The sequence below is a fragment of the Colossoma macropomum genome, unplaced genomic scaffold (genome assembly GCF_904425465.1).
Source record: "Colossoma macropomum unplaced genomic scaffold, Colossoma_macropomum, whole genome shotgun sequence".
Lineage (NCBI taxonomy): Eukaryota > Metazoa > Chordata > Actinopteri > Characiformes > Serrasalmidae > Colossoma > Colossoma macropomum.
The window spans coordinates 6,633,477-6,660,443 of NW_023494785.1; the positions used below are offsets into that span (position 1 = coordinate 6,633,477).

Below are 26,967 nucleotides of genomic sequence, written 5' to 3' on the forward strand. Positions count from 1 at the left end.
GAACCAAAAACAGTATTATTCCATTTTTATTTGACCTTTTTCTGACCACTCTTGAACGTTTAGTGTTAAATAGGCTGTTTTTGGTACTGTACCTTTAAGATAAATGACACTTAATGATCTCTATTCTGATTGGCTGCCATCTATGGTGCCCCATTCAGAAAACAGTCTGGACTAGAATATGCTTTGTACTTTCAGTATGAATGGGCAAAGCTAAACTGCTGAATAGGAAGATGTTTGTGAACAAATTCAGAATGGGCTGATTTTGCAGTTCAGTCTATGGACCATAAGGACTGGGGAGTGAATAGTACATTTTAAAACTTACTGTTAATAAAAAAAAACACAATTCAGATTTCCACAATATGGGCCCTTTAACTACTCACTGTGTACATATGTAAGCCACTCCTCTTCATCCTTTCCTCTCATAAATATGTAACATATATGGTTGTTTTACAGTAATTACAGCATAATCATGGCCATTAGTGGATAGTAGGCCTTACAGACGGTCCCATTAATACAAGCACTGCTGAATTCAGCTCCCTGTGTGACCTGCAGTAGCATAATTACCAGCAGCGCTTTTATTTTAGAGGCTGGAATGAGTGTAATTGGCAGCTTAGGTGTGGGATAGATAGATAGATAGATAGATAGATAGATAGATAGATAGATAGATAGATAGATAGATAGATAGATAGATAGATAGATAGATAGATAGATAGATAGATAGATAGAAGACAACTTTCCCTTTTTTACTTTCCTTTTGAATAAGGTTTGAAATATTTTGAACAAAAGTGATGAACGTAAATTACAAGGTAACACATTTTTGGGCAAAATTTTAGCCTTTTTCTTCTTCTGTTGAAAACCAAAAGCACCACTTTTGACTATTTTCAGCCAACATTTCAGTGGATACCTCATTTTTATACTTTTTTCAGAGAGATTTATGGTTGCCAGTCACTGGCTCCATTCAGGGCATGAGCAATATGCACAAAAGTGCGGGGGACAGAATCGCGCGTGAGAGTGAGGGGGTTGCATCCCCCACATATCCTGCACCCTTGACCTTCACATTATATGGAGGTTCTTCAAACTTTGATGTTCCTGACTCCCACACATCATATTTACAAAGATGGTGGTTTAAAGTAGACTCCAGTGAAACGTTCTTTAGGGAAGCAAACATGTTTCTTCTTTGCACACTTAAAATGATGGTTCTTCAAGGGTTCTTTACTAAAGAAAATTGCTCTATAGAGAACCATGAACACCCAAAGAACTCTTTGCGTGATTAAATGGTTCTTTGCATGGTGAAATGGTTCTTCACATAGAAGGAGAATGTGTTGTATATGGTTCTATATACAACCTTTATGAAAAGGGTTCTACATAGCACTAAAAAGGGTTCTAATAGACGGAGAATGTGTTGTATGTGGTTCTATATAGAACCTTTTCAAAAAAGAGTTCTATATAGCACCAATAAGTGTTCTTCTATTGGTACAAGCTTGACTTCGTAACAATAGTAGAACCCTTTTTAGTGTTATATAGAACCATTTTCAGAAATGTTCCATATAGAATCATATACAACACGTTCTCCATCAGTCTGAAGAACCATTTCACCACGCAAAGAACCATTAAATCATACAAAGGGTTCTTTGAGTGTTTATGGTTCTATATAGAACCATTATCTTTAATAAAGAACCCCTATAGAACCATCGTTTTTAAGAGGGTGGCATTGCTCCAGAACCCCTCTTTTTTCATTGTTTGTTGTAGGGACTGTAGTTTTGCCCATGGTGATGGAGTTTGTGCTGTCGGAGGTGCACTGCTGCCTGCTGTGGAATGCAATGAACAGGTCTGGACCTGAGTTCCGCACTGAACAGGAAGTTAGCTAACTGTCAGTGAGTCAGATTCAGCACTCCAGCTCAGTTTACCCAGCTACATGTGTGGGGTGGTGGCCGCGAGCAGAAAGCGAGGCAGAAAACCTGCTCTTTGTGGACAATTCTCATTTATGAACCCATCATTTACAAATTGAGTCCAAAGGATTGCAGCAAAGGTAAGCTGTGTGTGTTTACTTTTTCTCTGCTCTGTAACAGATGAATGTGACCACACTTGGCGTAACGGTGTACAAAGCACTGCCACTTGATGAGCTTTTGCTTACCTCGCTCTCTTGTATTGGTTCGGCTAATAATTACCCAGAAGAAGGATCCAGCCAATGTGTTAGTAGTTAACCTGTTATTGTGCTCTTATCAGCTCACCTGAAGTCCAAAGTCCACCATGATTTTCTCCCAATAGGTGTAAAATAGTTTATCCTAGTATGTAACAGCTGTTCTTGAATCTTCCAATCAAATTTTCCAGGTGCTGTGATGTAGTTATTGTCCTGAACTACATGATTAGAAGCTTTAAATTGCCTATTAATCATTTTACTGCAGGCTTATTATTTAGTTTTTGATCTCAAGAGGTATTTGTATTATTATTCAGTAGCTACTATAAATTATTTTCTATGAAATATTCAGTAAAGACCACATATTATTCAGTAATTGTTGTAAATAATAATGTTATAACTTTGAATTTTTCAGTAATTGCTATGAGTTTTTCAGTAATGACTGGTAATTATTCAGTATCTGCTATGAATTATTCAGTAAAGACTACAAATCCTTCAGTAATTATTATAGATTGTTTGAAGCAACTGATTTTTTCAGTAACAACTATGAATTATTCAGTAGCTACTATGAATTATTCAGAAGCTATTATGAACCATCCAGTAGCAACTATGAATTATTCAGTAACTATTTTAAATTATTCAGTAAGCACAATAAATTATTCAGTAACTACTTAAAATCATTCAGTAACTACTACGAATTATTTAGTAGCTACTACGGATTATTCATTGAGCACTACGAATTATTCAGTAGCTACTATGAATTATTCAGTAACTACTTTAAATTATTTAGAAACTACTACGGATTATTCATTAAGCACTCTGAATTATTCAGTAAGCACTATGAATTCAGTATTCTTCAGTAGCTGCTATGCATTATTCAGTAAGAATTATGAAATTAATGTGAAGGTTCTGTAGTTATGAGAGTGTAGAAATGAACCTGTGGACCTGCATAACTTCAGGTTTTAGAAATACCTAAACTGACGTTGCCACATCATATTAATACACCCATGTTTGCCCCCAAGAGGCACATACTAAATGATCATCTGAGGACAGATGCTTGACAAAAATAGATGATAAGGTCAGTGTGTCAGAGCAGACAAGGACATGAGTCAGGAGTCCAGGCCATGCGGGTATGAGCTGGATTGGTCCTTAGTGATCAGCACCATGTCCGGATGAGTGATAAAACTGCTATTCGGTGGCACTTTCAACAGTGCAAATAGAGAAGGAAATCTGATTACAACATCCTGTACCACATATCAATGAGGGTAGTGGAGTGAATTTGTCATTTACTGAAGCTCAGTAGGACACAACTGGCTGGCACTATGATTAAGCATGGATTACAAACATCACCAATGGCACCACACCCAGCTTGTCTTACTGCAGCTTTCTCACTGATATGAAGAAACAGTGAGCTAGTCGATATTATGATGTTTGAAGGAGATTAACTGGTACAAATTTGACAAATTCACATTCATATGATCTGAAATGGCTGAAAATGTAAGGTTTACCTACATAACTAACATGCTTATGGGTTTTAAACACAGATGTCTGCCAGTCTACTCTCAAAACAATGAATCATAGGTGCTATTTGACTTACATACAAAAATATGTTGACTTTAATTGTAATTGCATTTTGTGTTGTATTTATAAAATTGCTGTCAGGAAGAAAAAAAAACTCTTTTTTTTAAACTCCAACTTGAGAACTGCTCCAGAATTATGTGGAATACAATCATACAGTGTTTTATTCTGGCAACAGTATGTTCACTCTACTCTATTAGACTGAATGGAAATGTGTTTCATAGTTAAATCAAGTTGATACAATGATTTTGAATGGAACAAATCCAGCTTAGCCTAAATATACTTATGTCTCCAACACTTGGTGATGAAATGGGTAACGTATTGAGCTGGTGGAGACGTTTGCAGTAAGGGGGATGTTCTTGTGGCTTCAGTTAGCTAAATTCCATTTCATGTGGGTTCACACAGGCAGAGAACCCATGCTTAAAGTCACAAGATTTCAACAGTTAACCAGATAACAGCAGCTCAGAGTCAAGCCTGTTCAATTGGTGAATAATTGAGGGAAGTTTCTATCCAGCAAATCCCATTTTTCCCTCAAGTTACCACATGTTACTGAGAAATCCTGTTTGGTGAAATACCACCAGGTCTCAGGGCAAATACCTGAAGCAAGAGCATTCTGCTCATGCATAGTTCTCGCTGTAAGCAGCTCTGGACATGCTGTGCTATCACTTTTGCAGCTGCTCTTTAAAACATCCTGTGGGCCTGAGCACTAGGCCCAAAACAACAACAACAAAATGTCTCTTAATGTATTTCCCTTCCAGAAAGATCTTTCCAACTTCAATACATGAATTCAACCTAAAAATGTACTTCATATGGTGACTAACAGCTTAACCGGGTTTATTTAAGCCAGATTGATTCTTTGATGAAAACGAAGCAAAGCCAAACAACAGTTCTAAGCATTTAACCTTAAGATTAGTTCGATCTCACTCTGGATTTTCTGGTTCACAATGGTGGATCACTTCTTTCTGGGCAAGATCACCATGGCAACCAATGCTGCATGTATAAACGTCGCCAGTGAAGTTCAGGATTTTGGATCATAAACAGCTTTTTGACCACTCAGAGTGAGCTTCTGACCAATCAGGGACATGCTTCTGACAGAGATGGACCACTCTGGTCACTTTTTAGCAGAGGAAAACAATCATACTATGTAGGTATCAAGAATATAAATCAAATATTATCCCAATATGCACTTACAAGGTTGCAGTGGAGACAATGATATAATTTCTTTACTCTGTACATATTTACACAGTATGATTTGGTTTTCCTCCTTTGAAATATAAGCCCTTTTCATGTTTCACACATTTGGCTGTTCAGAAATGTCATACTTTACTGCAGATTAATCACAGCTTGAGCATCTAAACCTAAAGAGAAAGTTGTTAACCCCTTAAATGGCCCCCCAAAGTTTTATTACACACTTCTATAACTTACTACAGCTGGTTTGCACTGAAGTCTCTGTAGTTGCTGAATAATAAGCCTTAGTATGTAGTAAGTCTGGGATTTAAGGGGTTAAACACCTTCTTAAAATGGTTGCATTCAGGTTTGTGAAGGTGAAACCTAAGTTGTATGCAAGACAGGCCCTAAAGCAACATTTTTCATCAAAGCAAATCTCACAAACATTCATATCGAACTCGTTTTATGCAGCAGATGAACAGATTACATGAAGAAAAGCACTGTTGCTTTCTTGTACGCAGCGTTTATGTACTCCTGGTGTTGGTAATATGTAGTTGATGTAGCTCCATCTCCAGGGGGTTGGGCTGACAGCTCTGTCTGATCCACAGACGCCAAAGCCTCAGAGTCTTGAAGAAGTCCTCTTGTGTAAACACAGCCGTTTCATAAAAACACAACCAGGAAGTGTCCTCTATCTGTTTGAAAGGTCTAGCATTGGAAACGCCGCAGCGTAATGTCGGTTTTAGAAATTAAAGCCAGACGTCAGCGCAGCTTTGAGACAGGAAGTTAATCATTAGAGATAGAAGACTCTTATTTCAAAAACTATACGGGGAACATTCCATGTGTCAGAGACTCATTGATTTTCTGCACAGATGCAGTACTCAAAAGTCAGAAACTACCCTTCATTTCTTCAATTTTTAGCTAAAATGGCCATGAAGTGCAAGTTATAAATGAGTGTCACAGGAAAAAAAACAGGAAACATATTTAAATGTATTTCACAGAAGCCTTTTTCAGAAGTTTTTCAGTATTTATTGTGTCCAGGCTTTACTACGGCCTCCAAAGTTCTTAGAAGTTGGTTGTAAATTATGATTTTCATGATCTAAATAACCCCAGACACCTTCAGTGATGTTGAGGACTGGAGTCTATTCTTCTGAGAACACCAGCAGATCCTTTGTTTGAAGTTTTTCTTGTTTTGTCTATTTCTTTTTCTCAGTAATGGGTTATTGGCAGCCACACATCCTTTCCAGGCTCATCAAGTTAGGCCCCTACATGGCTACAGCACAATATTCCATAAGCAAAACATTCACCTCAGTGAAGATGACAAATTAAAACTGGACAGCTGAAATTTACATAATAAGGAGTGAAGAAAGCAGCAAAAGTGGAAAATCTTTTTCTTTTCCATTTATATCTTACCTCTGGTGACTTGATGTGTGGAACTTCATAGTTCACAGATCAATACCAGCAAGGACGATGCAACTTTTTTCTTTAACTTAGGTGGCTGACAATTTATATTTGCTTTTGGAAATGTCCATCCTCTACTCTGTCGAAGAGTCAGATCTCGCTTTTACAGATCCTCCATCACGTTTTTTGAATATCTGAAGCTTCAAAGTACATTCACACAACTTACTGCTTATAAAAAAACTCTTCTGAGGTACTGTTGGATATTGGAATGGTTGCTAAGCAATGACTGAAGGAGAAAACAAAGCAGACATTCAGGGAAAGACGTGGAGAGCATCTGGATTATGATCAACTGTGACAAATTTGAAATTGCTTCATGTTTTTTGCTCTTCTAAAGTTGTTTAGATTTTCTCATAATTGCCTGTGGGGGTCGACTAGTGGCTCTGGCTTCTGGGCACGTGCCCATAAAACCCATGGAATGATTTCAGACCCATAGGAATGCATTGTCTTCTCACAGTGGAAGGATGGACATCTTTTTTCTAATCTCTCTGAAATATATTCTGAAAAATGAATAACTAATAGCTGCTTTGACTGGAAAAGAAGGCTGCACAGCAAAAGTGGTCAGTCCAGGCTGATAATGCCAGACCACTTGGCTTTGGCTATAGTGGCGTATTTGATATATTTGTTTATCAGATTGTTTACTTCCTGTATGTGTCTGTGGTAATATGTACGCACTGGTCCTTTTAAGGGTGTGGTCTGAGGGCATTTTTGAGCAATCAGCTGTGGCTGCTCATGAAGAGCGTATTTGAAACAAGCTCACAGCTCCCACCCATATGCTTAGTGTCTAAATGCATACGGCTGACGGCACTGCGCTCAAACCACAGTGCTTCAGTAAGCCACAGAATTTTAATATGATGAACATTTTTGTATTTACTGCTTTAGAAGTCTATACTTATAATTTTGCTGCAAGTTTGATTACATTACATATTAGATTTTGATTACATTTACATTCTACATGGAGATGTTTCATCCTTGTCTCTTAAAAAAATATCTCCTGCTCTTCTTATGAACACTAATTTGATATAGATAGAAAGTTTAGAAGCTGCACACACTTAAAAATAAGGTTATTTTAGGCTTCTTTAGTAATGACAATGATTCCATATAGAACCATGAACACTCAAATAACCATTTTGGTACTACTTGAAAAAGATGGAACTATGATCACTCAAATAACCCTTTGCATGGTTAAAGTGTTCTTTGCATCATATAAGTGTTCTTCAGATTGATGGAGAATGTGCTGTAGATGGCTCTATATAGAACCTTTTTGAAAAGAGTTCTATAGAACATCAAAAAGGGTTCTGCTATTGTTACAAGCTTGATATCATAGCAATAGAAGAACGCTTTTTGGTGCTATACAGAACCCTTTTCAAAAAGGCTCTATAAAGAACCACCTACAGCACATTCTCCATCAATCTGAAGAACGCTTATATGATGCAAAGAACCCATTAATCAGTGTTCTTTGAGTGTTCATGGTTCTATATGGAACCATTTTCTTTACTAAAAAACCCCTTGAAGAATCATCATTTTTAAGTGTGATGCTCAGCACGATTTCTAGAATAAAGAAAACCTATGGAACCGAACGTCTTGCCAGTGATCAATACTGTGAATTTGACATTGGCCACCTAAACTAGCTTATATCTGCTGAAAGAAGAGTTGCAGTGCGTTTTCGTCCACACTGGCCACAGTAAAATGTATCAGTGTGTAGAATCGATGTTTTCACACTAGAGTTTTTTTTGCTGGACCCAGGACCACTTGCTCTGCAAGTTCGGTACATTTGGTCAAGTGTGAATTGTTTTCGGGTCCCGGGAGTGATCCAGGGAACCGATCTTGGATCCTTCTGACATCAGTGGTCTGAGGCTTGCTTCTAGCAATTCTGGTGTGGTCCGCTGCTTGTGTCAAAGCTATCTGCTCCAGGCACCGTGTGTAGGGTTGCATCATTGGTTCATTTTGCAATGAGACTGCTTCCATTTATCACGTTACTTCCCTTTTCAAGTTTAGCGATGGCGGGGAAAGGACAAAAATCGCTGGGCTTTTCCACTTGACTGTTCGTATCCAAGGTAAATAATAAACAGGAGCAAATGAATGAAGCTAGTGCCTACCAATTTGCAAATCAGCAGGCAGAACTGCACAATCAATCCACAGTTTGGATGGAATTCTTGTGCTTGAAAGCAAACCAGTGATAATGAGCCCAGAATCAGTCGTGGGTATGGACTCAAGTATTTAGGACAAGTGGGAAGCTGTCCTTAGCGCTAACATGTTTTCTATCGCTGTGTAAAAGATGCACAAGGCTTTCTTTATTGTTGGAGGCACTGTGCTTTTTGAGTCTGCAAGCTCATTCAGAGCATAATTTGGATCAAGAAGCGCTTATTATTGAAGAAATTAATCAGAGTTACACTAAAAAGCAATGGATGTATGCCTTAGATTCTTATTCGTGTGTTGGCATGTTCAAAAGTGTAGTTTGTGAAACAAACTGCATAAAAATCTACAAATTGCCCAAATTCTTTTAGATCAAATAAATGCAGCGACAGCACTAAGCCATCATGTTGTTAACAGAGAAGAGCACGTTGAGCAAAATGAAAGAAGAGGCATGTCAAAGTGTGAAATTACAAGCTGCTTTTGTTATTGCTGCTGAGAACTGAAACTCCTGAGAGCTAAAAGAAGCTGATGTTGGAACGGAGTGCGAGTCCTGTTGGTTCTGACATAACCCTCTCATGAAGGTGAGAGGACAGAGTCACCGCCTCGGGGTACAGGCTGCTTCCGATGCACCAGCAGAAGCACAGGGCTGTGGTTACCACAGGCATCTGAACGCACAGGCCTGAACACAATGCAGCAAAGTGAGCTCTGCCGTCCTGCACTTCTGCTCTGAAACAAATTGAAACTCTCACCATGTCTTCACTCTGACCAACAGGTTATTGCTTGTGAACCCTGCCTCAGACTCCAACCGCAGAACGATACTAAAGAACGTTTGGGTGCCCTGGTCAGATTACATGTTGATGTAATGAAGTGTAATGAAACTAACTCATTCTCTGCAGAGAACACACCTTTGCATGTTTTAATGCACAATTACTGTTTATTTGCTGAATTTAATATGCTGGAAAAAATGAAATATGAAATGTGGCCATGTGCAAAAGTTATGGCACATTTTATATTTTATGTATTATTCATTTATCTGTTTATTTTATTAATTATTAATAATAATTCTCCCTTTAGAGAATGTGTTAATTATTTTCCCATGTCAGTTGTCTGTGATTGTTTTGCAAATGACCGTAGATTGACTGGAAAAACAAACCCTCAAATAGCTGAAGCAGAGAGAGAGAGATGACTGCACCCTAACGGCTCACTACGTACAGTGTGCAGGAAGCCAGTTCTTCATTCACCTCATTAACCTCTGGGATACACAAAAAGTGTTCTCACATTTCCCAAACCTTCACCCTCTACTAGACATTAAATGCAATACCAGAATACTGTTCTTTTAGAATTGATCAGATTCTACTGTCTATAAACTACTATCTCTGACATGCTGCAGTAGATATTACAGTTTTCAACATGTTGTGGATTTTAGATTTGAGAATATAAAGAAAAGCATACTGCAGTGTTTCTGCAGTGCGCTAGTAAGTGCTGCCTGCTTCCTGTTGGAAACTTCACTGAAGCTTTCAACATCGAGCGAGGGGAAGTTGCACTAACCACTTCCCTAAGCAAGAAGGCACGTTAGCTCTACGCCCTACTGATTATCTGGAGCACCGAGTTATAGTACAACCCAAATCAGGCCGCCTGCTTAGCACACAGGTGCTGCTGCTACATCTGTTTCAGTATGACAGCACAAAAGAAACTAGTATAGATGCTTCTTTGACGTTTTTACAAAAGATTATACGAACAAGACTTTTGTAGATTGTTGTAAACGTATAATAAAGGCTTAATATCTCAATAGTGAACAATGTTGGCAAGTTAGTATTCAAAGCATAGTTCTGCTGCTGATGATGAAGTGAGGTTGCTATGGCAATACATGCTGCCACCTTCTTGACCAGCTTCTTGGCCAGTTTGGAACTACCACCCAATTTAACCCATGGAAATTGGAAGTTAATCCTTTTGTGCTACACTGTTTGAAAGTAATGATGTAATTTAACTCAAATAGATTTATATTCGGTTTACATTCCGTTTGAACAGGTTGAATTCTGCACTTTTTAGATTTGTTTTGATGTCACACAATGAGAAGTAAACATTGCAAAAAGAAGTAAAAGCTGTTTTTCCACTGTATCCACAACAAAGTTTTGTATCCATGTCAACGAAACCATGACAATGACTAAATATGGTCAGAATAATGGAAAACCAGCTTTTTTTTTTTTCTTTCCACAAAGCAAGACAGTATGGATGTCATAATAAAATACCTCCTCCTCTGCTTATAAGCTCTGGTGTGGTACAGAGTAAAAGTTTAGACACCACACTTTCTAAAGAATACTTGAACTCCTGAGTTCTAAAAAATGTTTTATCAAAATGTTACAACTGTATGTTGAACTTCCTTCTCCATTCTGCACTAAAGTGAGGAGGAATACTCTCCATTAACAAGACACTCAAAAACTGACTGACTGTAATTATGCATGTTGAATATTTTTATGTAAAATTTAGGGCCGTAAAAGATAACAGGAAAATAATAACGCATTAATGGGATCAATTATTAACAACAACCTTTGTTAGGCTCTGTTAATGCATTGTACTCGTTTGACTCTTTGAACCATCCTTAGTAGTGCAGTCTGAAGCCCAGCTGCAGTGCACTGTGTATTGCTATGACAGAATCTGTGATGCCCTGTCGTTCAATCACAGCTTTGGTTTTTAAAGTGATGCACCATCAGTGGGCTACACTGGACAGTGCTTGCAGGAAACACTATGAATAAAATCAATGATCAGCAAACTAACAAAAAAACAACAGCAGTGGAAAGATTCAGTTCCCCTCCACTGCAGCAAGAACACACAGGCTGTATGAATGAGAGTAAGAGGCTACAATCACAGAGGAGTTGAATCACTGACTGTATATATGATATATGTGATATATGTATGCTCACTGGTAGAACGTGCAGCCACTGCTGCTCTCACTGGAGATTGGTGATGCAAACTGCACTGTGTTCACTCTGTAGAGATAATGTTACTGAATTGTTGAAGGTAATAAATACATTCTTTTGAGGTTTTGTCCACTCATATAAGAAAATGCACTGCTTTTTAAATGGAAAAATCCAAATTTTTGCATTTGAAATTTGAGTGACAAATGCATTTAATCACAATTAACTACGAAAAATAATGTGATTAATCAAGATGAACTATTTTAATAGTTTGACTGCCCTAATTAAATATAAAAAGTATGCTAAAAGTTAAATGTATGTTTTGTGAATGTCCTGCATACTAAACACTAAAATACCGTTTAGAATGAGTCTTTAGGGCACAGTCAGGATACAGGATGTGAAATTCCACTGAGACAGCAGAGTTGGACTGACATCAAAATAGCCTACTGTAGAAGCACAATGGTCTTTTTAAACTGCTGATGAATAGATTTATGACTTATGAGAGAGATTTGTTTTGAGAAGTAGCTACTTTCTAGCAGAACATTTCACATTTCAAACCACTCAGGCCAATCTAGGCATTAGAAACAACGAAAAGGACAACATAAAACACAATAACATGGACAATAACGAGGACAATGAAGAATATGCAGGTGCCATGGCAGATGGAAACTGTTCTATAATGGATACCTTGTTTTCTTGTTCTAGAAAACCTGACATCCATCCATAAATATCTCAGAGCACGTTGTGAGTCACCACAGGCCAGAAAAAGCACAGCATGTGTTTTTGTAGCTCATTCCTGCTGTCACATCTGTTCTGCTAAGAGAGGCTTTGCATGTGTGATGGGCATTGTGAATCATAAGCTGAGAGTAGTCCAGCCCTTTTAAAGCTGGTTTTGATCTAACATGGCAAAGCCCAAACAAATATGTGATATATTAAAAATACATTAGAATATACACTACCAGTCAAAAGTTTGGACACCTGACTGAATATGCATTTTTGTAAGTCTGGTGGATTCCGGAAATGTTGGAGTTGACCCTGATTTCAAGTGAATGACAAAAAGAATGACATCTGGCAAAATAAAAAGACTGCACTATTAAATTGACCTTAGCATGCAAATTTGAGCTACGTTCACATTACTAGCCTCATTGTTCAAATCCAATTTTTTGCTCAAATCTGATCTCTCTGACACGATGGTTCACACTCATTTAGGAAAGTGATTTAAATCTGTCATTAATGTGATGAACCGGCGTCCTGAAATGACCCACATGCGCACATCCTACTCAGTGACGTCATGTAAATGAATCACGTGCATCATCAGCACAAACTAACAAGCATAACGAGCTTCGCTGAGAAGATAATTAACTCTGATCAGCTCTCAGCTTCATTATTGGAGCGAGACGAAGGCCGAAGAGGTCAGATGTGTTGCTTTTCCACCATTTACAGGCTTTAACTTCTGTTCGGCGCTGCTGCCATGGTAACGCTGAAAGATGGTGCAGTGGAAAAAAGCACACAAATTCAGATCTGAGCGTCACATTAGGGTCACATGGCCCTGAATCGGATACGTATCCGATCTAGGACCACATATGAAAGTGGCTCAGGTGGGATTTAAAAAGATCAGATTTGCGTGTCCACACAGCCCTGAAAACATCAGATCTGAGTCACATTAGGACAAAAAATCGGATTTGTGCCACTTCAAACTGGTAATGTGAACGTAGCCTTGGAGAGCTAACATTAGCTACATTCACTTAACTGCCTAACAGGGGCTGTACCTGATCCTCCTCTATCAACTGCTTCAGGTGGATAGATGTTCTGGCAGTGCTGTTTGATTGTAAGCAATTTTGTTACAAATATTACATTTTACTTTGTTTTCCACTTTGTCTAAAGGAAAACACAGCTGGATTATCGATGTGTGAGGGATGTATTTTTCAAAAAGGATGTATATGGACTGAATTCTACCAAATTAGTTAAAACTGAGGTCCCACAATAATTAATACCTATAACTATTGTTCTATTATTGGAATAACTATTATATATATTATATATATATATATATATATATATATATATAATATATATATATATAGATTAGGTTCTGATCTAAGGCATTAATTGACACAGTAATAAGTTAAATATACAAAATCATTATTTATTGGCTGCTTTCTATTGGGAAGTGTCTGTCCCAAATATTATATTTCCATTTGTTTAAATAATACTGACTTTTTTTTATTTCTTTTAAAGTGAAGTTGAAAGATTTAGATTTGAAAGAACTGAATATGAGTTTAATTTTTAAGTAAAAAAAAAACTTGTTTTTATGTCACTACTGAAACACAAAGAGTTTTGGTCTGTAGGCGGGGCCTTATTTTAGCCACACCCCTGTATTTTAGAGCAGGAAGTGAGGCTGCATCCCTGTCCCTCATGGCCACATGGTGAGCAGTTAGATCCCACTGTTTTGTAGCAAATGTGTCCCAAAGTCTGAAAACCAGAGTGAAACATTAAGAACTGTCACTGCAGTTGAGTGAAGAAGAAGTCGATTTGTTTAATTACATCAGCAGCACTCCGGTTTTAACATAGTATATTAGCCAACCAAGTATTACATTTTAACTAAAATAATTCTGGGCTACCTCGAGGGGAGGTTTGAAAATGTTTGAACAAACACGTTTACACACATAAAAATCACTACTTACTGTGTTAATGTTAGATGTATTTATTCTATTATCAATGTTTTTCTCTGTAAATAAACCTATTAATCAGTTGAACAGCTTTTAAATATCATTTTCTCAGGTGCCCCAAAAAATACTGTACTGCCAAAAAAGACCCTGTGCTATATGAAACCATGTTTCCTTAAATTTGGTTAATCAAAGATGATTTGAGAAGGAAAAACATTCTAAATGTTTAATGGTAGTTAATGCAAGTCATTCTGGAGCATTTCTACTGATACATTCATCATGAAAAATTCACACAGCGTAAAGAGCAGCTGGCATTTCAACTTCAGCAAAAAATGAATATACAAGGTACTATACAATAGACAAAATAATAACAGACCTTCAAAATCTTGTGAAGGAAACAAGAAGGAAACTCAGGGACAATTAGAAAAGGCAAAAAATAAAACGTTTTCAGAGCTTCAAAGAACTACTTTAGCATTCAGATGTTTCTTTGAGTTGTCATATAGCCATTGCCTTTACTGAAGGAGGTTTGGGTAGCGGGAGGGGGAGGGGAAACATGATATTATTGGTTGATATTGATATTTTTCTCCGCTTGCTGATGCATGAAAATGCATTCAAAATTCAGAAAATGTTTTAAAGGAGCAAAAGTCATTACATTTAGATGGAATATTACAGAAAAACAGGAATGTTGTCTTTTAGACGGTGTGACATGAAAGAATTGTGTTTTAATATGACCAGAGAGATGAGCTAACAAGATGAGAAAGATCCATTTGGATCTCAGGTTGAGTGAAGGTAAAGGGAGACTATCAGTTTTCATGCATTGCTTTTCCACCTCCTGACTATTTTTCCCACCTAAACACAAGCTTTGTAGTTTTCTGTGAGCTGCTCAGGCATGGAAAAGGACATCATACAGCAGATATGAAACATAGGATGACCATAAGTCTTTATTCTTTATTATATGTATCCAGTCTGGATCATTTAAAATCGCCTAGAAGTCCAGAATTTGGCTTTGCTTTCATATTGACATTCATTTTCTGCAGTCTTCGCCGTGCCTCCCTCCTGCCCTTACAGTGTCCTTTGGTCACCAAAATATGGTCACACTACCCTGGCAGCAGTCAAGTAAAGAGAAATATGAAGTGTCTTCAGCTGACTTGCATCAAAAAGAAGAGATTCTCTCTCTGTGAGCTGGAAAGCTCCTCTGGAAGTGGAGAGGAGAGGTGCTGATTAGCTGCAGGCGTCACTCTTCAGGAGAACTGACGTCACTGAAGGCCTGCTTTGCTCGGGGAGGTGGAGATCACATAATTGATTTCAGCTTGACCACTCATTTTTCACCTTTGGTTTCTATTTAGACACAGTCTCGGCTCAGTACACTGGAAAGCAAAGTCTGTTCTAAAACCTAAGACATGTCAAACAGACCTGTGGCCAGAATACATTCATGAGGGTTCTTTTAGGGAACTCTGGCCGGATTCCTGCACGGTTTGGTCATCAGCCTGCTCACACTCACCTGATTCAGCTCAGCAGTTAGTTACCAGGTCTAGTAGGTGTGTCAGAGCAGGAAAATCACCACACTGCGCTGGAGTTTCCTGTCCCTGCAGTAGAAGAACATTTTTGTTTCCTTAAACAAACCATGGTCCTTTTGTGTAAATGAGGAGTGAAGAACCTTCTTTCAGTTTCAAGAACCTTTACATATAGTAAGTAAAGTAAAGTTGAAGGTTTTTCCTAGAGTGGTACGACCAAGCTAAGAAGCCTTTATTTTTAATAATAATAATAATTATAACTTTATTTATTGAGCACTTTTCATAGCAGTGGTAGCTCAAAGTGGCAGGTGATGAAAGCTTAACATTTCTAGAAGAAACTATGAATATTAAATTAAAATCTTAAAGCAATGACAGATCAAATTAAAAAGATAAACATCAAAGACAGGTAGAATTAAGAGCATATATAAAAAATATAGTGGTATAGGTAAGTATAGGTGTAGATTTAGTGTGGGAACTCATGTGGGGAGTGGGGGACATCATCTCTAATGTTTGAAGGTGTCTGAATTTCCTCCCCTAGTAACTCAATCTAAACAACTGTGGCTTAAAAAGAGAGGATTCTTGGTTCAAATGCATGTTTTCCATCACGTCTTTACATCCCCACACACAGACTGATGGGAAATGTAGTCCATACAGAGTCAACATCTTTCATGTTGTTGTCCCAGACAGTGAAACAACATGTTGCAGACTTCTAGCTGATGTTTAAGACTGTCAGGGATGTTTGAGAGTGAGGTAAACTAAGCAGCCTACCTGTGATAATATGACACTAGGAAAGAAAAACCTAAATCTAAAGGTGTACCTGTGTCCGTGTTACATCTAACTAGGGTTGCCAGGTGTCGAGTTTTGAGCCTTGTTGTTCGGTGCCTGGTGGGTATTGCTGACTGGACATTAAACTTTGACCACTCAAAGAACCATTTCCGTGATTAAAGGGTTCTTTGCATTATGAAAGCGTTCTTCAGATTGATGGAAAATGTGCATGAATGTGCTGTAGATGGTTCTACACAGAACCTTTTTGAAAAGGTTTCTAAACAGCACCCAAAAGAGTTCTTGCATTGTTAGAAGCTTGACCTTTTGAGTGAACCATGTGATGATGCAAAGAACCCATTTATAATGGAAAAATGTTTGAGTGTTCCTAATTCTATATAGAACCACTTTCTTTACTAAAGAACCTTTGAAGAACCATCTTTTTAAGAGTGTAACTAAAGTGCCATTCTAGCTTTATCATTATGCCTCTCTCTCTCTCTCTCTCTCTCTCTCTCTCTCTCTCTCTCTCTCTCTCTCTCTGTTTCTCTGTCTAATGGCTACACTGATCTGCATTAGAGGGATCAGAGCTCTGTATGTATATTGGAGAAAAGGAAGCTGATAATTGAAGACAAAGTGCGAGAGTAACTATGATGAGTCAGATGGAATAATCAGTGCATCCCCTCAAAGTTGAAGTGAAACCTTTGCCAGTGGGGAGAAGTCCAAACAATAATGGTCATTTTCACTTTGTATTCATGCTCCATATTCGTCTTGAGTCACAATTCTCTCATATTCATTATTCAGTCCATCGCACATTTCAATAGTGAGACAAAGTGCAATGCAATGTAATTTAGTTCCATGGCAAAATGCCAACAAGTTTAGACGTCTAAGGGTCAATTATAGTTCATTTCTATGGGTTTTGTTTTGTAGACTTTTGAAAAGGGCTGTTTGCAGGAAACTGACTTTGGGTCCTGTCAGTAAAAAAAGAGGTACAAACAGTGCAAAGGTACCCTCACAGATACAACAGTGGTCTTAAGGTCCAATCATGAGTTTTGTATTAGACACTTTAGAACAGTTTTAGACAGAGCGAATGGAGTCAATGCAACCAAATATCCACTAACTAAAGGTACTAAAGACGTGCCCTGGAGAATATCACTAGTGTCATACACTCATACAAATAAAGGTAGTAATCTGTCACTGGGGCAGTACCCCTCTTCTCACTAAGGTGCTTTCCTCAAGGGTACATCTCAGTACCTTTAGTCAGGGAACATAACTGGACCATGATCCACTGAAATGATATTTTCTAAGCTGTACTGACTCCACACACCCCGTCTCGTCTCCAGGCTTTTATTTTACTGTTCTGTTTTAAAACATTCGATGAAAAGGTACAAATACAAACTTTTTGTACCAAACTCTTTTCACCTGGAAAAACTTATTTAAGGTTCACAATCAGACCTTAAAACCACTGTTGTACCTTTGAGGGAACATTTACATTGTTTGTATTGTTTGTGTGTAGTACTCGAGTCCAGTCTTGATCTGGTCTTGGTCTTGGGTTAAAGTGGGCTGGCATATTGTTCTCTAGATCAGATTCTTTCTCTATTTATTTAAATAAAAATCTGTTCACTGCTGTATGTTTTCATTGTATGATAAAAAAGGATGTATTCTTTGGTTTATATTCAGTTGACTTTAGGTGGTGAATCTGAATACGTTTTAGAGAAGGACAGAGAAGAACTTTAGCCATCATCTGCTTCCAAAAGCTTCAGTGCAAAGTTGACCTAAGACTATAATAAAATCATAATTGATAATATTTGAATATATCAGTTATATTTTACAAGATGTATGTTAAAATCTAATATTATTTATTTACCCCTTAAATGGCCAGGGTGGGCCCAAAGCTTTGTTACACACATCTAAGCTAAGAAAAGCTCAGCCAGCTTGAAGTCCCTGTAGTTACTGAACAATAAGCCTTAGTATGTAATTAGCCTGGGATTTTAAGGGGTTAATATATATCATATATAATGAATGGTAATCAAAGTACAATGAACTACAAATGACGTAGTCTGGTCTTGTCTCAGATGCGACTACTACAAAGTCTTGGTCTTGCCTCGGACTCGATGTGTCCAGGTCTCGGTCTTGACTTGGACTCACCTCAAGTGGTCCTGACAACAACACTAGGTACCACCACAGTGTCAGTTTAGTACCTTTTCAGAGAAGCAGAGATATCTGAGCTCAGTTGAAGCTTCAGTGGAAGCCTTCCACAAGGCCCTGCATGTCCTGACAAAGAATGCAAGCCTGGAAGAGTTATGCAAACGATGCTTTTATCTTCAGTCTACGCGTCGGGTGTTGTGCAATTTTTTGGCTCTGGGCTAGATATTTTACAGCATATGTGCTGAGGAACAAACTCTGTTCAGCTTTGCAGCTCAGTTATCTGTGACAATCAGCCAGGACTGAGGAACCAAAGACAGTTACAGCAGCTATGTGAAAAAAAAACAGCCTGTTTCAAAAGTCCACTTAGAAACGAACCATAGAAGTCTAGACTCTTAACACTTGCATTGTTATTTGAATGCAGTTATATAACTACATAATTAATTGCATAGCCAGATTTGTCATTACATATACATTCAATTTACATTCTGTATCAAAAGGTTTGATTCTGCATAAACAAAAACATTGCAGAAAGCACTTTACGATAAGATTGCCCTTATAAAGGGTTTACAAATGGTTTATGCAGCATATCTTTTAGCTTTACATGTTTGTGGCATTATATCAGGGTTAAGCTTTAACATAAGCATCTTCATCATGTCATGGAAAGTGTCATATGCTGTCATGAGTCATCATAACATGTTAATCAGTAATATTACAGTGTCATGTTATCATTGCCACTAATTTAATGACAGATGCTATAATGTTTGATAGTAGTTGTTGTCATATAATCTTTTTGGCTGAGTGTATTCTAGTCACATACATTACATTGTATGTCATGACAATTATAAGTAATGGCAACATGACACTCTTTTGTTACTGAACATATTTAACTCATGACAACTCATGACAGCATGTGATATCTGCCATGACATGTTCATGGCATGCTTATGTCAGTGTTATGTAGTATGGTTCAAGTAAACTACATAAATAACACTATTTGAATAACTCAGACACCATTTGAAGCAATTATGATCAACCATTAGAAGTCTAGGCTCATTGTTATTATGCTATCAATCAAGTTGCACTTACATAGTTATTTGAATGCAATTATATAATCACATAATTGATTCCATAGCTAGATGTCATTACACTTACACTCAATTTACGTTGTGTATTAATTTGATTCTGCACTCCGGACTTTCTTCTGTTTGGTTTGATGAACCAACAATGATAAAAACATTGCAAAAATGTCAAGTATGTCTTTCTACAAAACCGGACTGAGCACCAAATTAATGTAAGACTACACTTATAAAGGGTTTATGGATGGTTCAGAAATATTAATGGTTATTAATTACACCTAAAAAATTAATAAGCTGTTATAACACAGAGAGAAGAAGAAAAATGGTGACTGGTTGCTTGCCAAAAAGTGAGCCCTAATCTATACTCAGATCAGATCAGATCTTGCTGGTTACTTATCTTACTTTGTCAGCATTAAATCTGTCAGCTTCATCACATCTTCATATTCATCAACTATAACAGCTCACTATTACCCTTTTTATCCATGTGTTATAACTGCTTATTACTGTGTTTAAGTTGTTGACCTAATTAATAAGCATGAATACGTTTTTATTTTAAACTAATCAATTGTATTTTATTTTAAACCTGTACAAACATCAAATTCCTATTGTAATAAAATATCTCCACTTCTACTTACAAAAACAAATTTGGTCTGGATATAAATTCAGAATCAGCACTTTCAAACAGAAATTGCTTGTTTTAATGATATTTGAGTGAGAAACAAATAAACAGTATATAAAATATATTACATAAACAGTTTGAACAGGTTTATATTTAGAGGCTGTGATCAGAAATAAATTTGCTTACATGCACAAACCTGCATTAGTATTTAGGGCTGTTGAGTAAGACTGTGTACGATTGCCATTGTTTATGTTTTCCATGTTTTTTATTTGGTCTTTTTGCAGTTTGACCATTCATACCATTCCTCCATTCTGCCTCTCCTCATCTGTGTCTCACATTTGTTAATGCAATATCATGTGTATGGATGATATCACATGTTTGGTGTCTTGTTGCAGATGGACGACATTGACGCCATGTTTACTGACATGCTGGAGGAGATGGATCTCCTCACACAGGTAAGACAATTCCTTCTCATCCAAATTATGCTTTTCTAAAACTCTGTTGTGTTAATAGCATCTCCAGTATGAGTTAACATGTCAAAAGTCATAGTCTTCCAATGAGTTATTTCCTTTTTCCAGTGTGCCACTGACTTGATTACTCAATCCTAGAAGAATGAACAAATCTAAGGCTTCATTTTCAGCTAATATCCACCCACATATAAAGCACACACACTCTACAGAGACATATGTTCATGAGATTTATTCACTCTTCCCCACCACTGTCTTTGTTTCTTTGTGCATCTGTTGCTCCATAATCTAAATTTGGAAGGTTAACTTTCAAGCTACAACCAAGCAGCCTCTCTGAATTCCGGCCCAACTTTGTCATTCTTTCGTTCTCCTTTAATGGAATACTTTGGTGAAAAATCAAATTTATGCAATTTTCCCTTTACCCCAAATACAGTCAGTAAAATCACCTTAAAAAGTCTGTTTGAGATTAAAGAACCACCCTGAAACAAGTGTGTCATGAGGCATGGTGGGTTATAAGCTTCCATTACTTTCATTACTTGTTAGCTACATTAGCCTGGTAGCTCCAGGGCAAAACTAAAGAAGCAAATGTCAGACAACAACAATCATGTCTTAGCTGATTGACTACATTATTAAAATTAGATTTTTTTACATATGTATACAGATTTAGGTTATACATATAAGGTTATGTTATATACACATATACGGTTAAAGTACTGTATTTATGTTTATTTGTATATATATATATATATATATATATATATATATATATGTATATGTATATATATGTGTATATATATATATATATGTATATATATATGTATATATGTACAAGTACTAAAAGTACTTAACATCTTGTAAGCTAGTTAGAAGAGTGCAAAAATAAATACATAAATAAATATTTATTCTAATATTTTTAAATTGAATTTAAAATGTAAACATTTTTTACAAGGTGTTCTTTACATTTTACATTTTAAAAATATAATATTTTATTTACTTCACTGTATTTATGTTTATTTATATAGCTTTAATGAAATATTATATATATATATATTTCTTTGTTGTACTAAAAGCACTTATTGTAAGCTAGTTAGAAGAGTGCAAATAAATATTTACTCTAATATTTGTGTTCTTCTTAACAAATGAGCACTTAATTGCCTGTTAAATAAGTTTTAAGCACAATAATGAATATACAAGTTTTACCGATGTGTCCACTTGAAAGTACTTTGGTCTAAAATGCTCTCAACTCTCTGATCATACTCAAACATCACTGGATTTGACTTTTGCAGTCTGCAGTGCTCATAAGGAACCCCACTGGATGAAGAATGAGCACAGCATGCACAGTGTGTGGTCAATGGTGACCAGAAGCTCTGCATGTTGTGGACATCTCATACATTTAATTAAATCAAAAAGGACTCAACGCAGTCCAGGTCCAGCCTACAGGCGTTTGCTCCAACTCTAAACAGCATCCACTTGTGACAATGAGGTTCTTTGTTACTAAACAGATGAGCTCACTAGTGAGATCAAGTTGTGCTGTGCAGGAAGGGGCTGCTGCTGATGAGTCTCTTTGATGGGCTGAATTGAATGACCATGGGGTTGATCTTTAACGGGCTAGTTCTCCAGACTGGGATTAGGCTTAAATCTAGACTACATATAGTTTTGATTCATTTTGAGGCATTGCTGTCTTGCCCAAGACTAAGATTAATCCATGTCAGAGAAACAGACCACCCAGAAATTTTAGCAAGGTTGTATACTTGCCATTGCATGTTGAGCAAAAGTGTTGAAATTGGCATTGAGAAATGCTTGGATTAATCCATAGACTCTCCTCTACCACGCAGTCAAGGTATGAGTTAGATGTCAAATTTGAAATTGTGAAATAAGAACACAGGTTATCCAGATTTATTTGATTTGCTATGCTCCATCGTTCACACTGTAGGCCTACTAAGAGCACTGTTAGGTTAACATGACCGAAGAAGTGACCATGCGTTCCATTCGCAAATTTTTCTAAACCACAAATCAAGACTTTCTGATGACTTAAACCTTTTCTTACCTTTGGTTTCTTTGAAACTGGAGCTTTTGTGTGAAACCATGTTTCCTATCACTGTGTAAAAGAAGCCACCTGTATTGCTGGGATATGCCACATTGCCAGAACCTCATTTTAAGCCCATACACTACAAACATACATACAGAAAGTGTATTTAGTACCTTTTTTAGTATCAATAAAGGTACTAAACTGTCACTGGGGCAGTCCCCCTCTTGTCACTGGGGTGGTCCCCTCAAGGGTACATCTCAGCACCTTTAGTCAGGGAACATAACTGGACCATAATCCACTGAAATGATATTATCTAAGCTGTACTGACTCCACACACCCCGTCTCGCCTCCAGGCTTTTATTTTACTGTTCTGTTTTAAAACATTCGGTTATGAAAACATATTAATATGTCGATGTGTTGAGTTTTAACTCACACGCACAAAAGTTTGCCCAAACACAATGTACATACGACTAAACTTGCTCAAAAACTTGACGCTTGTGTGTAGCAGTACAGCTAAACTTGCTGAGTTTTGGCTGGAGTTGAGGACGTTATACCATGAAAAGGATGGAACAAATAAAAAAGACCACTCACTTCTTTAGGTTTACATTCTGTATGGTGACCGTTGAGAATCTTTTTTGGTTTGAGAATTGTAAATTTACTTTATCAGCCATCTATCTAACAGGGCTGTGCCACAGATTCAGTAGCAGTGGCCGTCACTCAAAAGTGAAGTGAAATCTTTTAGCCACTGTGGGTTAAATTACAACCCAGTCAGGTTAACATTAGAGTGGTGGCAGTTATGGAGGGAAATTATTTTCTGCTCAGTGGATGAAATATGTTGGCTTGTTGAAGTAACACTGAGCACACAGAAATATCTTTTTTTTGTCAGATAGCCACGCCGCACTCATTCAGACTTCTCAGTCACGTCTGCAGGATGTTACGGCACTTGGGTTTCGCAGTAATATTAGCAGAGTAAAATAAAAAGCAGAGCTCTCATTGGCCATTTGAGCTACTAAACACATCTACTAAACACTGACTTAAAGAAATCTAAAATAATAAAAAGGGCAACCAAAACTGCTATGTTCACATTACCAGGTTGAAGTAGCACAAGTCTGATTTTTTTCCTAATGTGACTCAGACCTGATGGTTTCAGAGCTGTGTGGACACACAAATCTGATCTTTTTAAATCCGACTTGTGGTCCTAGATCGAATATGTATCCGATTTGTGGCCATGCAACCTTAATGTGACGCTCAGATCAGAATTCATGTGCTTTTTTTCCACTGCACGTGCACCATCTTTCAGCGTTACCATGGCAACAGCACCGAACAGACGTTAAAGCCTGTAAACGGTGGAAAAGCAGCTCATCTCACCTTTTTCACCTTCGTCTCGCTCTAATAATGAAGCTGAGAGCTAATTATCTTCTCAGCGAAGCTCGTTCTGCTCGTTAGTTTGTTTGCTGATGATGCACGTGATTCATTCACGTGGCGTTACTGAGTAGGATGTGCGCATGTGAGTCATTTCAGGACGCCGATTCATTCACATTAATGATTTGAATCACTTGCCTAAACGAGTGTGAACCGTCATGTCAGAGAGATCGGATTTGAGCAGAAAATTGGATTTGAGCAATGAGGCTTGTAATGTGAACGTAGCCTTAGGCAAATGCTAGTGATGGTAGAAATGAGCGAAACAACAGAAATAGTTCACAATCTCGGTGTCATCATGCTATGGATTCAGAACAGAGTGAGTGCTCCAGTCAGAATTACCTCTGCTAGCAATAAACCATTTATATATCGCTGTTGTCGGAAGAAAACCTTGTATCTCCATTTTTGACGTTTTTTCAGTTTTTGACATAATTTGAAAATACCTGTTGCCCTTTACATTGTGTGTAAATTTCATGATGAATGGACTAAAATAAATGACCCAAAATTACTTGGAAAAATGTCTGGTTCCATTGACTTAGAAGGTTTTTTCCTTCTCCTGTAAAGTTATTATTTTGGAGATACCAGGTTTCCTTCTGACAACAGCGATATTAAGGCTGGTCCATTCAAAGCATACCTATTTTGAAAGATAATTTTATTGAGGAGGGTCTAAAATCATTTCAGCATCTCAAAAAAGAGTTTACTTTACTGAGTTTCTACTTTTTTATATATTTAAGATTGAGATTCACTTTAAGAGCTGCATCAAAAGATATATTATCTATATGCCACTCCTTAATCAAACATATTTTAATTTTTCAGTTTCTTGTTTTGGGAGAATTTACAGTTAAACATAATTGGGTCATGATGTGGAACAATGGTTGCATTGCCTCAAAGAACCCAGCACACCAAATAATTAATATTAAATTCACACATTAGACATATGCAGCACCAAATTTACTGTATAAATTAAAAGTTTGGCAAGACTCTTATTGTAATTTATGTAACTCAACAGTAGTTGGCGCATATATGCATGAAGAGACAGGAAAAAGTATGTTAACCCTTCGGAATTACCTGCATTTTTGTATAAAGTCATATTTAAATGTGGTGTGGTCTTTATCTAAGTTACATAAAGAACAAGTATAATCTGTTTAATCTGTTAACCCCTTAACATTCCATGCTTATTATACACTAAGGCTTATAATTCATTAACTACAGGGACTTCAATGCAAACTAATGGAGCTTTAGTGTATTGTTCTTGTCCATATTAAATACATCATTCAAACCTTCACAGTGTAGGTTAGAAAAAGAAAAACAAAGCTAATTGGAGTCAGGAAACCTGGAATCCGGTCAATGAAATGATTGGAGCTGTGGGTTTGAGCTACTTTGACATATAAAATAAACACTCAAACATTTTAAGTTTGTTATTCACAAGAAGCATCTGCTGATGTGAACCATGCCTCGCACAAAAAAGAGATCTCACAAGATCTATAATCAATAATTGTAGATTTGCATGAAGCTGGAAAGGGTCATAAAGTGATCTCAAAGAGTTTAGGTATTAATCAGTCCACAGTTACATAATTTGTTGATAAATGATGATTTAGTACTGTGTCTACTCTCCATAGAAGTGGATGCCCAGGTAATTACTCCAAAGGAACAATGCAGAATGCTCAATGAAATAAACATGAGTCTACCATACCAAAAACACTGAAAAGGCGTTGTGTCCTGTCATGGACACCATACCAGTTCAGTGTTTTTCGTATGGTAGACTCATGAACAGAGATGTTATCCAGGTCCAGTGATTCCGCTCTAAAAAATATCACTCCTCACACGAAGTTTGCCAAAGAGCACCTTGACAATCCAAAATGCTACTCGGAAAATATTTTGTAAAACTAAGGTTATTGTTGGGGACGAACACACAGCTCTGTGCCTGGTGTAAAAAGGTCACTGCATAACAACATAAAAACACCCCAATGATGAAGTACGGTGGAGGGAGTATCTGGGTCTGGACCGATTGTCATAATTGAGGGAAACATAAATTCCCAAGTTTATCAAGGAGAATACAGGATCATGCCAGCATGGCTTTCTGCCAGCTGAAACACAGTAGAAGCTGGCTGGTGCAGCAGGACAATGACCCTAAACAACAAAGTAAATCTACTACAGAATGGCTTTAAGAAACAGTAAAATGTCTTTTGGAGTGGCTCTCTCAGAGCCCTGACATTACCCAAAAATACATCCTGTGGAATGACCTCAAGAGAGCTGTTCACGCCAGACGTCCGAAGAATATGGCTGAGCTGAAGCACTTCTATAAGGAGGAATGGTTCAATATGTCTCTTGAATGTTGTGCAGGAAGTGCTTGCTTGAGGTTATTCCCGCCATTATTATTGACCAGTTAATAAATCCAAGGGTCCACTTACTTTTTCCACCAGCACTGTGAATTTTTAATTGGTGTAAAGACATGAAAGATTATAACTGATTGTGTGTTATTAACTTTAGCACATTGTGTTTGTCAATACTTGTGACTTTCACAATTTAAGACCAATTAATACAAAAAACTAGATCATTCCAAAGGGTGCACATATTTTTTCTTGCCACTGTATGTTTTGAGTGTGTCCCATTGTGGATGAATTTTGGTCCTGTGTTCAAGATACTCGCTCTGATTTTTACTGCAGAATCATTTTCATTTACAGTATCCAAAAGAGACTATTGAAACATTTTTAAACTATGGGTCGAACCCTCTGTTCTTGTTGATCTTATTTGGCTTACTTATTTTCAGGACACTGTCCTTCTGGAATGTTCAATAGCTAGGAAAAAAAGGCCAAAACGAAAACAATTGTGTCCAGGTCGAACACTCTGTTAAAATAATGAGATGTTAATGACCTCTATAG

The 26,967-nt window shown here is 37.2% G+C and overlaps 1 protein-coding gene across 1 annotated transcript in view; it reads left to right on the top strand.

The window, feature by feature from the left end:
• Positions 1 to 1,868: 1,868 nt before the first annotated feature.
• Positions 1,869 to 26,967, top strand: part of LOC118815645 (amyloid beta (A4) precursor protein-binding, family B, member 1 interacting protein) — a 52,494-nt gene continuing 27,395 nt past the window's right edge. Inside the window, exons 1-2 of the mRNA XM_036581910.1 lie at positions 1,869 to 2,029; positions 20,566 to 20,625. Coding sequence (XP_036437803.1) covers positions 20,566 to 20,625 — 60 coding nt within the window. The 5' untranslated portion in view covers positions 1,869 to 2,029. The remainder of the gene's footprint in view (positions 2,030 to 20,565; positions 20,626 to 26,967) is intronic.